The sequence below is a fragment of the Lissotriton vulgaris genome, chromosome 4_1, assembly GCF_964263255.1.
Source record: "Lissotriton vulgaris chromosome 4_1, aLisVul1.2, whole genome shotgun sequence".
NCBI lineage: Eukaryota > Metazoa > Chordata > Amphibia > Caudata > Salamandridae > Lissotriton > Lissotriton vulgaris.
This window is the reverse complement of record NC_141691.1, coordinates 2006008025-2006021244: the sequence shown is the minus strand read 5'-3', so window position 1 is coordinate 2006021244 and position 13220 is coordinate 2006008025. Positions and strand designations below refer to the sequence as shown.

General features: G+C 47.5%; 1 protein-coding gene across 2 annotated transcripts in view; it reads right to left on the bottom strand.

Annotated features, from left to right (window-relative positions):
• LOC147724853 (protein FAM83H-like) overlaps positions 1-13220 on the bottom strand; it is a 241160-nt gene that overhangs the window by 108502 nt on the left and 119438 nt on the right. For both annotated transcript variants that reach the window (XM_086966347.1, XM_086966346.1), the window contains exon 2: positions 1134-1621. In XM_086966347.1, coding sequence (XP_086822473.1) covers positions 1134-1589 — 456 coding nt within the window. In that variant the 5' untranslated portion in view covers positions 1590-1621. The remainder of the gene's footprint in view (positions 1-1133; positions 1622-13220) is intronic.

The window sequence follows — 13220 nt, the reverse complement described above, 5'->3', positions numbered from 1 at the left end:
CCAAGATATGGCATAGCCTCACTCAACAGCTCAACATTGACCCTCACTATATATGTCTCTTCAAGGAGAGTCTCATTGGCAAGCTGGAATTCTCCTCAGAACTCCATCGCTCTCTGGCTAGGTTTGTACTGCATTATTACCAACACTTAATTGGTTTACACATCCAAATACATTACTTTGTCAATTACGGGAGTCCAAAGGATTGCATTTGCTTGGAGAAGATCTGATGGGATTTTACGTCCACATGAGGCCTTCTTTATATTTTTATGATGAGTCAATAGTGAACAAAACGATACCAAATCTATTGTATCTGCCTACCATTCTGGAAAACAGTGAGAAAGGATATTGTTGAAGTAGGTTAGTGGGTTGTGTTTGTTGAGGCCTGGTACGGCAATGTGGCTGTGTAGGTACCAAGCCGCAAATCCTTTTTAGAAGAAGGTATACAGGATGAGACGTGGTGTCGAGAAGGCATCTGCACGAGGTAGGTAGGAGACAATGTACTTCGTGAGTGGAGGAATGGACGGGGGGGGATCAGATTTGTTCTAAATTGAGTTTCGCTAATATGGTTGGAAATTGAAGGAGTTAGAAGAGAGGGGAGGAACCTTGGTAGGAGAGAGTAAGAAACAGGCAAGGCTGGAATGGGAGACAAGTGACTGCGTGTGTCTGGAATACATGTGGGATTCGGACCAAAGGGTGGAGCTGGTGGTTGAGTGGCGGGAACCAATTTGGAGTGAGCTGGGTTGAGCGAGTGATAAGAAATGTGTGTGTGAAGAGGAGAGAATTCAAGGAAAGTAGAGCGAGATGAGTGGATGACCTTGGAGACCCTCATTGGTGACAGGCAGTACGCTACAAATCCACCTTACCTTGTTGGATTCAGTGTGGGAAGCAGCAAGTAGGTCATGTGGGGGGTAGATACGATGGAAAGTTCATCGCCCTAACCTCGCTGCCAATCACAGTAGAGAATAGGAAGAAGCAAGCTGTATAAGGATTTGCACTCAGGTCACTCATATTCTTTTCCACTACTCTTCCACATTACTTCCTCAACTCTAAGAGCAAACCCCTACCACTATCAGTCTTCCACAGAAATGTCCTCTGTCCCACAAGCAAAGCACTATCACTGTCAATCTTCATACCTGTTGAGCACATCGGATCATCTTCCTTGCCTCCTCCTTGATGCTGGGATTGTCTGGTGGCGGCGGGTGAATGAGCGTCGTCACCTCAGTTCCCTGAAATCCATAGAATGTTGGCCAGCCAAGGTCCAGTTCAGGGGCCGCCATGTCCGATTGCATGGGCCAGTAAGTGCCCGAGGAGCCGTCCACATCCATGTCACTGTTGTATAAGGGGTCCTCATCAGAGGCCTCCTGCGGTGCATAATGAGGATTCTGCATGTTTTTTGTGATGTGATCCACTTCCATTTCACATAGGAAGTCGGGGAGGCCCTCGTCCGATAGGAAGCCCGTGTAGCTCTCCGGCCCATCCTCGGCCAGCCTGTCGATGGCTATTCGGTAATACTCCTTGTAATGTGGCGGGAGATAGTTCGGATCCAGGGGGTTATCCCCCTGGGAGGAGCTCTGAGACCGGCGCGCCATGGCTCACCAGCAGATTGGGACACTGGTCCGACCTGGAGAGGGGGAAACAAGAGATAGCTGTTAGAACAAAGTTATTTACAGAATGCTGGAGCTACATTCATTCACAGAAACCAAGGCCTACTTTCTTATTGCAGATTGGCAGGAGGCATTCGCTAAAAAAGACAATGCTCCTCTTGGGCAGGCTGTTCGTGGCACACGGTCACCACCAAACAATGCTTGTTTATCATCACCATCGAGGTTGGAGTACCAGCATGAGGCGGGCCAGCCTTGAAGTCTCAGGATGGCATCTGATGCAGGTTAGTTTTTGCCAACAGCCTCCTGACTGCTCATCTGCTAGAGGTGTATCTTACTAGACCTCACCATTGGGCCCTCAAGGACCAGAGGGGAGAGAAGCTGTGGCAGGCCAGCTTGGGTAGAGATGGGAGATCTGTGATCTGGGTGAAAGGGAAAAATTGTACTATGGACAAACCTTATACATCCAGCAAGACAAAGTGAGCCGAAGACCCTAGAGAGAGGAAATTGTGACCTACCCCTGGAGAGAGGAAATTGGGTTTACCGCTAGAGAGAAAAAAACTGTGTTCTATCCCAGAAGACAGGAAAGCAGCACTGGACACAAGAAACTGGGATCTACCCCTGGAGAGAGGAAACTGGGATTTACCTCTGGAGAGAAGAAACTGGGATTTACCTCTGGAGAGAAGAAACTGAAATCTACCTCTGGAAAGAGGAAACTGTGATTTACCTCTGGAGAGAGGAAACTGTGATTTACCTCTGGAGAGAGGAAACTGGGATCTACCTCTGGAGAGAGGAAACTGGGATCTACCTCTGGAGAGAGGAAACTGAGATCTACCTCTGGAGAGAGGAAACTGAGATTTACCTCTGGAGAGAGGAAACTGAGATTTACCTCTGGAGAGAGGAAACTGAAATCTACATCTGGAAAGAGGAAACTGTGATTTACCTCTGGAGAGAGGAAACTGTGATTTACCTCTGGAGAGAGGAAACTGGGATCTACCTCTGGAGAGAGGAAACTGGGATCTACCTCTGGAGAGAGGAAACTGGGATCTACCTCTGGAGAGAGGAAACTGTGATTTACCTCTGGAGAGAGGAAACTGGGATCTAACCCACAAGAGAGGAATGGACCACTGGGCAATGGAAACTGGGATCTAACCCTAGAGAGAGAAAACTAGAAATTACCCATGCAAACATTAAACTGGTATCTACCCCTGGAGAGAGGAAACTACCACCGGACACAGGAAACTGGGATCTACCCCCGAAAGACAGGAAACTACCACCGGACACAGGAAAATGAGATCCACCCCCGAAAGACAGGAAACTACCACCGGACACAGGAAACTGGCAATCAGCCCTGGAGACAGTAAACTACCACTGGACAGAGGAAATTGGGATCTACCCCTGGAAAGAGGGAGCAGGAAACTACCCTTGGAGATAGAAAACTGGGATCTATCCCTGAAGACAGAAAACTACCACCAGACACATGAAACTGCTTTCTACCCTAGAGACAGCACCCTTAGAGACAGGAAGCAGGACATTACCCCTGGAGATAGGAAAGTGGGATCTATCCCTAGAGACAGGTAACTACCACAAGACACAGAAGACTACTATCGGACACAGGAAACTGGCATCAACCACTGGAGGCAGGAAACTACCATCAGACACAGGAAACTAGATTCTACCCCAAGTGACAGGAAAATGTCAACTACCCCTGGATAAAGGAAACTGGAAACTACACCAGAAGACAGGAAACTTGGATAAATCCCTGGAGACAGGAAACTGGCATTTACCCCTGGAGGCAGGAAACTACCATCGGACACAGGAAACTAGGTTCTACCCCGAGTGACAGAAAAATGTCAACTTCCCCTGGATAAAGGAAACTGGAAAGTACACCAAAAGACAGGAAACTTGGATAAATCCCTGGAGGCAGGAAGCTGGAAACTACCCCTGAAGAAAGGAAACTGGAAACTACACCTGAAGACAGAAATCTGGGGTCTAGCTTGCCTTCTCACCAAACTTTCTTCTTTCTAAACCCATATCAGCGTTTGTCAATGCCATTGATTCTCACTGACATGCCTAAACCTATCTGTGATCCCATCCCATTGGTTACAAAGAACTCTCAAGTAAATTCATGCCACATGTTTGATGCAATATAAAAAGCTCAAAAATGGATGGAATAAAGTACACCCAACAGTGCATTATAAAAACCCTGCAAGTAATTGAAACAGAAAAAAGACACACTGCTCCCTCTTACAAGGTCAGAGAACTCTGGGGGGTCCGTTTTATAACAAGCATTGGAAATGCAATAGGTCTCGCAGCATTAGCGTTAGTGCTTTTAGAATTGTTTATGGGTTTTTTTTTTTAAATCTTTAGCATTTTTGTTTCCTGTAGCCAATGCTAAAGAATTACAAATAAAAAAAGCCATAAACAATTCTAAAAGCTCTAACTCAAATGCTCCGAGACCTATTGCACTGTGTGAGGGTGAGGGGTTGAGGGTGAGTGAGGGTGAGGGTGGGTGAGGGTGAGTGAGGGTGAGTGAGGGTGAGTGAGGGGTTGAGGGTGAGTGAGGGTGAGTGAGGGTGAGTGAGAGTGAGGGTGAGTGAGGGTGAGTGAGGGTGAGTGAGTTAGGGTGAGGGGTTGAGGGTGGGTGAGGGTGAGGGTGAGGGGTTGAGGGTGAGTGAGGATGAGTGAGGGTGAGTGAGGGGTTGAGGGTGAGTGAGGGTGAGTGAGGGTGAGTGAGGGTGAGTGAGGGTGAGTGAGGGTGAGTGAGGGTGAGTGAGGGTGAAGAGTGGTATACAATTACAATAGGGTGTGGCTACACCCAATGTTGAGCCCAGGTACCACCTTGCGGGCCTAGCAGCAGTGCGCATGGAGGACTGCATTGCCCCCAGCGCGATGGTTCATATGGCAGCAGGAGTGGAGCAATATGCGGGAGGGTAGGTTAATGATGTGTGAGGATAGGAGGGTTGAAGTGTTTTGTCTGGGGCTGGCTCAATGGTTGTTAGAAAATTGCAATTCGTGAGTGGCAGGCTAAGCTCGGAGGGCGGACAGGATCACAGAAGACGCAAGTTAGTCAATGGGGCCCGCTAGGCAACCGTAGACTATAGTGGGGACCATAGGGGAAGTGATGTGGCCTATGCACAGAGCTGCCGACTTGGGAGTGGCTCAACATCATGTGATCCTGCGCAGATGATTTACTCTTCTCGGAGTAAAACAAACCAGGTATTTGGCATGGGGTGACGCACGGAGTATCAGGAAGAAGGTTTCAATGGGGAGTCGGGTTAAAGGGTAGACAAAGGCGCACGAGGGGCGAGCGCGAGTGGCGGGGGGCTGCTGCAGGAGCCTCAGCTTAGGAGTTGTCTCCCAGAGTACTGACGAAGAGGAATTTGGCCTGGAGAGACGCAACGGGGGGAGGGTGGGGGGCATAAAAACGCTTCAATTTCGGAGGCAGGTTAGAGGGAGACAAAGCACAGGAGTGGGAGCGACGAGAGTGGAGGGGTATGGGGGGCCTCGTTTTGGTGGCTTAAGGAAGGGCAGCAAAGCGTCTAATTACAAGGTTAAGGCGGGGAACCAGGCTGCGCATGAGGAGGCTCGTGCAGATAAGAATGGAGTGGGTCGGTCGGGTTACAGTACATTGGGTGTTCCCCCACATGGGGGGTGGGGGGGCGTTGCGCCCCCACCCCCATGTCACATGACCGGGGTCTGCTGGAGCAGGTAGGAGCCCTTTAAACTCCAGCAGTTTCATTAGCTGGATGCCTGCTAGGTGAGTCACCGTTGAGGGGGCGGGCCCTTAAGGAGGATGAGATCTGGGGGGAGGGGAGAGAGATGTACGTGAGAGAGAGAGAAGGCACACGAGGCAGAGAGACACCATCACACGCACTCGATGAATCCTGATGAGTGGCGCTAAGTTTCCAAGGCGTTTCTTGCGACAGAGCAGCTCTGCAGGGGCCCCTGGCAGGGGCTTTCCTGCCGCCTCGAGGCCCGGGACAGAGACTCACTCCCTCCAGCCCGCAGTGAATAACAAGCGTTGCAGTGAAAATAACGCGCTTCTGTTATGCGCGCCTTGGTGTTCAGAAGTAAATAAGTTGTAAGTAAATGGGATGCACTGACCCCATTCTGCAATTTAAAATCCTGTAAGAGATGGTCTCACACTGCCGCTGAAAATGGACCCTAAAAAGGGACTAATGTCTTAAAGAAATGTCTTAAACTCTTTTAAACTAGTGGTTCTGCACTCGTGGCTGCTGGCCTGCGACTCCGTGTCTGCTGATGGGAGTCGAATCAGCGTGTGATGCAAGGGGGCGTGTTTAGATCCGGAAATGGCGTTGCGCGAGTGCTGTGTATAATAAAGTTATGTGCGTAAGAGATAGTGTAAGCCACGATAAAAACAATAATGAATAAAAAAGAGAATTGACATATGTTGTTAATCGGACGGTGTGTAAATACATACTATAACGAAGCAGAGTAACGAAAAGTAAAAAAGCAGTTGCTCTGCTTCTTAGCAGTATGTATTTTAAACCTGCACAATCTTGTTGCGGGATGTATTTTAAACGTGCACACATTTTTTCTTTTCAAGTATTTGCAGTACAATGCAATAGGTCACGGAATTTGTCAAGTTACAACGATTGTTGTTATAAATAACGTTGTATATAAATATATTCACAAATGGTGTACGTTTTACCGGAATTAGCTGGGCTTGTAATTTTTTGGCTGCTGTGGATGCCTATGCGGAGGAGCATGGTGTCGTCCTGCGGGGGTGGTGTTGGGGGGATCCTGATTGGGGTCTGCCGGCTATTTAAACAAGTATTTGAATGCAGGAGGGGGTGGGCGGACGAGCCGCAACGTCATGGCTCTGAAAAACAAGCGAGGGAGGGAAGGTGCCAAAAGAGGAGGCGAGCGCGGAGTGGCTGAGGGGAGGGAGTGGGCAGCAAAGAAGCCGAAGCTGCTCCTGGCGTGAAAGAAGTGAAAAAAAGATATATTCACAAATGGTGTACGTTTTACCGGAATTAGCTGGGCTTGTAATTTTTTGGCTGCTGTGGATGCCTATGCGGAGGAGCATGGTGTCGTCCTGCGGGGGTGGTGTTGGGGGGATCCTGATTGGGGTCTGCCGGCTATTTAAACAAGTATTTGAATGCAGGAGGGGGTGGGCGGACGAGCCGCGACGTCATGGCTCTGAAAAACAAGCGAGGGAGGGAAGGTGCCAAAAGAGGAGGCGAGCGCGGAGTGGCTGAGGGGAGGGAGTGGGCAGCAAAGAAGCCGAAGCTGCTCCTGGCGTGAAAGAAGTGAAAAAAAGATATATTCACAAATGGTGTACGTTTTACCGGAATTAGCTGGGCTTGTAATTTTTTGGCTGCTGTGGATGCCTATGCGGAGGAGCATGGTGTCGTCCTGCGGGGGTGGTGTTGGGGGGATCCTGATTGGGGTCTGTCGGCTATTTAAACAAGTATTTGAATGCAGGAGGGGGTGGGCGGACGAGCCGCGACGTCATGGCTCTGAAAAACAAGCGAGGGAGGGAAGGTGCCAAAAGAGGAGGCGAGCGCGGAGTGGCTGAGGGGAGGGAGTGGGCAGCAAAGAAGCCGAAGCTGCTCCTGGCGTGAAAGAAGTGAAAAAAAGATATATTCACAAATGGTGTACGTTTTACCGGAATTAGCTGGGCTTGTAATTTTTACACGGCGGGAAGGGGAGGGACAACCAAACAAGACGGAGGGAAGAGAGGGGAGGGGGGAGGAGAAATGCGACACGGCGGGAAGGGGAGGGGGCGGAGCGGGTAAACAAAGACGGACGTGCACGCGCTTTTAAGCTCAATGCGCATGCGCATTGAGCTTAAAAGTCACGGGCACTGCAAGGAATCGCCACGATTCCTTGCAGTGTGGATAAAGAGTGGATAAGTCCCAATACTCTCGCCTTGCTCGATGCGCATGCGCATCGACAGGCGAGACCTAAAAAGTGGGGGTATTTTCAGTTCTTGGCCTTCTGATCCTTCAAACCAAAATCTTCTGGCTACAGATAAAATATAATTCACGTAGAACAAAACAATAAACACCTTGTAATTTCCTGCAAACAGCAACTCTTAAGCAGTTTAATGCAAGTCAGAATTAAAGCTACTTTTGCGTCTTATGATGTGTGTGTAATACACAAGCAGATTCCTGCCCCTGAATTGAACTCGAACAGTTAAATCAACATTATACCATAAACAGTTTGATTATTCTGAATTTTCCGGACAGAAGTTAAAGAAGAAAGGAATCCCTGACGCTAAAACATGGATTTCCCATTAAGTGTTCAGCTCGCGATTGAGTGTTATTTTCACTAAACTGTTCACACTGTCAGCCGGTGCAGGCATTCTGATGCCACTACTCCACTGTAATAAATTATTACAGCGCGACAACGATGTCGTTTTCCTAATAAAGCTGGGTGGCGATGACACATAAACACATACATACAAGGAGCCTCCTGTGTCTTCTTTCTATGCGCTTCTTAAGCGCTCAGGTTGGCCCAAACACAACAAAGATGTCACATTTACTCTGCAGGCCGGAGGGAAAAAAAACATGGTCGACTTAAGCAAACATAGAACTGTAAACGAATTGTACCATCGAAGAATGCCGCAGCATTCATGAAGTTTGCGCACTTTGCATACATTTTACTCGGGGCATTTTTGAAGGAACTCACGTATTTGTCATTGAACAGTTGGTGATGTCATCACGCTTTAATTACTCCCTCGAATGCACACACCGGCTCCAGGGTAGGTTGTGCCTACGCAGTTGCAATAAACAGCCACTTATTTCAATAAATGCCTAGTTACTATGTACGTAGCCACTCCCTGCGGCCAAAAGCATTTTCAGCAAGGAAGAACCTCAAAGAGAGAGGCTGCCATACACATCACTGTTCATTGATGGTCCCACTGACGCTGAAGACTTTAGAAGGCCGCAGAGAGCGAGTAGCCTTGTTAGCCGCGTGGGGCCTTCTTTAATAACCACAGGCACACTGGAAGTGGGGAGGTTGCACCCTAGGGGAAGCTGTGGGGAGATTGGACCTTAGCGGAAGGCGTAGTCAGGTTTACTAAACTCCAGTCGGATGTTTAGGCAGGTTGCCTGAACCCTACTGAAAGATGTAGGCGATTGAACCCTACTGAAAGACTGAACCGGACTGAACCCTACTGGAAGGTGTGGGGAAGCTGAACCCTACTAAAAGATGTAGGAGATTGAACCCTACTGGAAGACTGAACCCAACTGAACCCTCCTGGAAGGTGTGAGGAGATGACCCCTACTGAAAGACTGAGCCCGACTGAACCCTACTGGGAGGTGTGGGGAGACTGAACCCTCCTGGAAGGTGTGGGAGACTGAACCCTACTGGACGGTGTGGGAGACTGAACCCTACTGGAAGGTGTGGGGAGGCTGAATCCTACTGGAAGGTGTGGGGAGACTGAACCCTACTGGAAGGTGTGGGGAGGCTGAACCCTACCGGAAGGTGTGGGGAGACTGAACCCTACCTGAAGGTGTGGAAAGATTGAACCCTCCTGGAAGGTGTGGGAGACTGAACCGTACTGGAAGGTGTGGGGAGACTGAACCCTACCGGAAGGTGTGGGGAGACTGAACCCTACCTGAAGGTGTGGGGCGATTTAACCCTACTAAAAGGTGTGAGGAGATTGAACCCTCCTGGAAGGTGTGGGAGATTGAACCCTACTGGAAGACTGAACCCGACTGAACCCTCCTGGAAGGTGTGGGGAGGCTGAACCCTACTGGAAGGTGTGGGGAGACTGAACCCTACTGGAAGACTGAACCCGACTGAACCCTCCTGGAAGGTGTGGGGAGGCTGAACCCTGCTGGAAGGTGTGGGGAGACTGAACCCTACTGGAAGGTGTGGGGAGGCTGAACCCTACTGGAAGGTGTTGGGAGACTGAACCCTACCGGAAGGTTGAGGAGATTGAACCCTACCAGAAGGTGTGGGGAGATTTAACCCTACTGAAAGGTTTGAGGAAATTAAACCCTACTGGAAGGTGTGGGAGACTGAACCCTACTGGAAGGTGTGGGAGACTGAACCCTACTGGAAGGTGTGGGGAGACTGAACCCTACCGGACGGTGTGGGGAGATTTAACCCTACTGGAAGACTGAACCTGACTGAACCCTACTGGAACCGGTTGGGAGGTTTAAACCTACTGGAAGGTGTGGGGAGATTTAACCCTACTGGAGGGTGTGGGGAGGTTGACCTCTAGTAGAAGGCACAGGACGTTTGATTGAACCCTAGTGGAAGATGGAAGTCGAGCTGCATCCTAAGATGCACTTCCCAGGCTAGACACACCAGTGGCGCTCCCAGGAGCTGCCCCTGGCTCTAAACCCTTCCTGCTGACTCCTAGATCTGTGTGCACTCACCAGTCAGATGAACTAAAGGTCTTGTGTAAGGTGTCCTCATCCATGAAGGCGGACAGGGCCACGCAGTGAATGCACACCGACAACCACAGGCAGTGGGACACTCGCGTCTTTCATCACCAGGGTTGGTGGGGTTTGCTATATATGCAGCGACCAGGGGAATGTATGACGGTGCAACGCATTCCTTTGCAATGCATGCCATTACCACACATGCATAACCACGCAAACGCCGTAACCACGTTTAACCTTTACCACACAATTTATTTTATAACAAATGTGCCTTTACCACTTATGTCTTTACAACAAATTTCACGGTAAAGGCATGCACGTTTTCCCTGACCCCGGCCCTCAAACCGGTCCCCGGTGACCCCTGCCCCCAGCCCTTTTTAAATATAACCGACACCTAGTCTGAACCCTAAAACGAGACCCCAGTGCGAAACCCCTTCCCCAGCCCTTTTTAAATATACCCGACCCCTGCCCTGAACCCTAAAACTAGACCCCAGCGTGACTCCCCCCGACCCCCAGTCCTTTTTAAAATACCCAACCCTTGCCCTGAGTGCTAAAACCGGACCCAGTGATTCTACTGAGCCATTTATCCTTCCAAGGTTAACAAAATAATCCCCAGTGGCTTGGGCAAGAATAAATATTCAGGAGGGAGCCACATTTTGAAGGAGTATTTGTTTCTGCTTTCAGAGAATCAACACATGTATTTGTCATGTGCGAATAGGGTTTGGAATCTGTTAGTTTACAGGTTTGCCACAGACTTTTGGTTCTGGAATTGTTGAACTGTTTAGATAATCCACCTCTTTTAGGAACCCTGATTTTTTTGTGTCCTAGTTTTTCCCCTTCATGTCATATTTTTATAGATAACTTTGCATAGTTTATTATTGTGGTAAATTCAATAAACAAACGTTGTTTATTATATCTCTTTCAACTATACTCATTGTATGGTTGTTTCATTTTTTTTCTTGTAACAACATTGCATAAGATATTGTTGTTGAATGCTTTTCTATGAATGATTTAATTCATTTTATTGTATTTTTATACTGAGTAGTTTCGAAATATTATAAACAATTGTAAACAAAAAACCGAAAGAAACCCTGAGAGTGTGTCAATACTCTGATGAAGATTTCAGAATTAGGATCACATTATTGATTTGCACAATATTTTGTTATCTTTAAATTTACAAAACTAAATCTTATGGGAAATGTCTGATCAACACTTTCAATGCAAAATCTTTCTGAGCAAACATCTGCCAGAGAAAGAAGACTTTTCAAACAAAAAATGCACACACTTAGGCTGATTGGTGCCCATGTTTGAATCAGGCACACAGGTACACTATGAAAGCACGTTGAAAACGAGAGTTTGCCTGGCATTAACATGGCTGCTGCTTGGGAAGCATCTTAGTTCTATTGCACAGGATCACGTGTGCCCTGTTTTTGACTACCATCGAGGGTACATTTCTGCGCTATCGTCTGACCACAATAACAGCTTTATACAGTTTATCTGATGAGTCACAAGATCGTGATGACATAACAAGCTCGGGGAGCCTATATACACCATGCTGATGGAACATAAGAACTGGAATTTACAGTATTCCCATGTCAACAGAGTGGAAATGAAAAAAATATTATTTCTTGGTGGTCCTTCAGTTGATGCATGTATGAAACGATCTAGAATGAGAGGACAAGTGTTCTCGTCACACACCATTACATTAACACATGGTCACCCCCTTGTGCACCACCACCCAGTCATCATAGCACACGTGTGCACACGCATGAAGGCTTGCGCTGCTTCACATGATGTACCTGTTGTATGATTCAGAGGACGCATGCACAGCCGCTGCCTCTGATACAAGTGTTGAGTGCGTTTCAGGGACGTTTGCACCGCTGTAGATTGACTATGATTTGATCAAAACCATTTTTAATTGGGAAAGCTTACAGCACTTAATAAAGTGACCTCGAGCCAGTAAGCTTCACCGGTTTTTAATGGTGAGAATTATATATTTGCATTCTCACAGGGGTCCAATGGGCACTTGTAAAGACATTATGCCCTGACAGTGCATTTACACTTGGGTTTCACTGTCCTGATTTTCACAATAGTACACACACCTTTCTTTTGCTGTATGGAGAGAAAGTAACCTATGATGATAAGTGGGTGTGCCGGTGAGTACCAGCCAGCAACCCCCTTGGTGTTACAACCCTGAGGTGCTTTCTCTCCTTTCCCACACTTTTTTCTTTGTTATTTTTGGGTGGGATAGGCTCTATGATGGTTTTATGACATGGATTTTGTAAATTGATACACCACAACACGCTGACTAGTGGTAGGGAACACACTTATGAGGGAGTTGAAAAATATTGGAAACCCCTTTAGTGTTGAAGTTGTAGTGTGTGGTGTATATTCTTGGTCAGGCCAGTTGCTGTTTATGACAGCTGTAGAGCATCCTGGACAGAGTCTGTGTGGGAGAAGCATATCCTGCAGCCGAAGCCTTCAATGTAAAATGTTTGTGGTCTGGATTGACAAAGCAGCAGTCGCCAGAAAACTATGTGTTCATCACTAGAGAGGGGCTTTGGCTCCACCCACATGTTGAGAGCCAAGGATACATGTTTGATCCAGCAGACATTGTGTGTTTCCACAAAAAAAGTGCTTACCCTCATACAGCTGTGATCATTTTATTTATCCAGCTGCCTGAGCTTGAAATTTTCAGGTCACACACATGCCACTACACTGCTAATTAAGTGTCTTAGATAACTAGATCATTTGTGGTGCTTCTCTCCTGAAGTAGCACAGATAGGAGGAGGGCAATTATTAACCTACATAGATTTTTAGGACTGGCTTGACAGTGCATTCACAAATTAGACCTACTGGCATTGCCAATGCTTGTTTATTCAAGTAGCAAACGCTTAGTCTGTCTTTTCAGAGTTACTTAAAGAAGTAGCATTATTTTCTCTCTTCAATAATCAATATCGAAGTATATTCATTTGTTCACTCTGTGGTGAATCCCTTCTATGAGAATTTAAAAAACGTATCTGACTTTACCTAAAAAAATTTAATTAGGCACTACGAATCCCTCTAATTGTAGACCTATGTCAAATCTTGTGTCTATGGTCCTGGTCTGATATTTGGCACATATTTCTACAGGCAAAACCCATTTTGTGTTGTATTTTGCACGGAGTGTTCTGAGATTCTTTCTCAACATACTGAGTGCTAATTATGCCCTTTATTTCCCTCCTTCCCTCACTATTTCAGGTTTTAAAAAAAA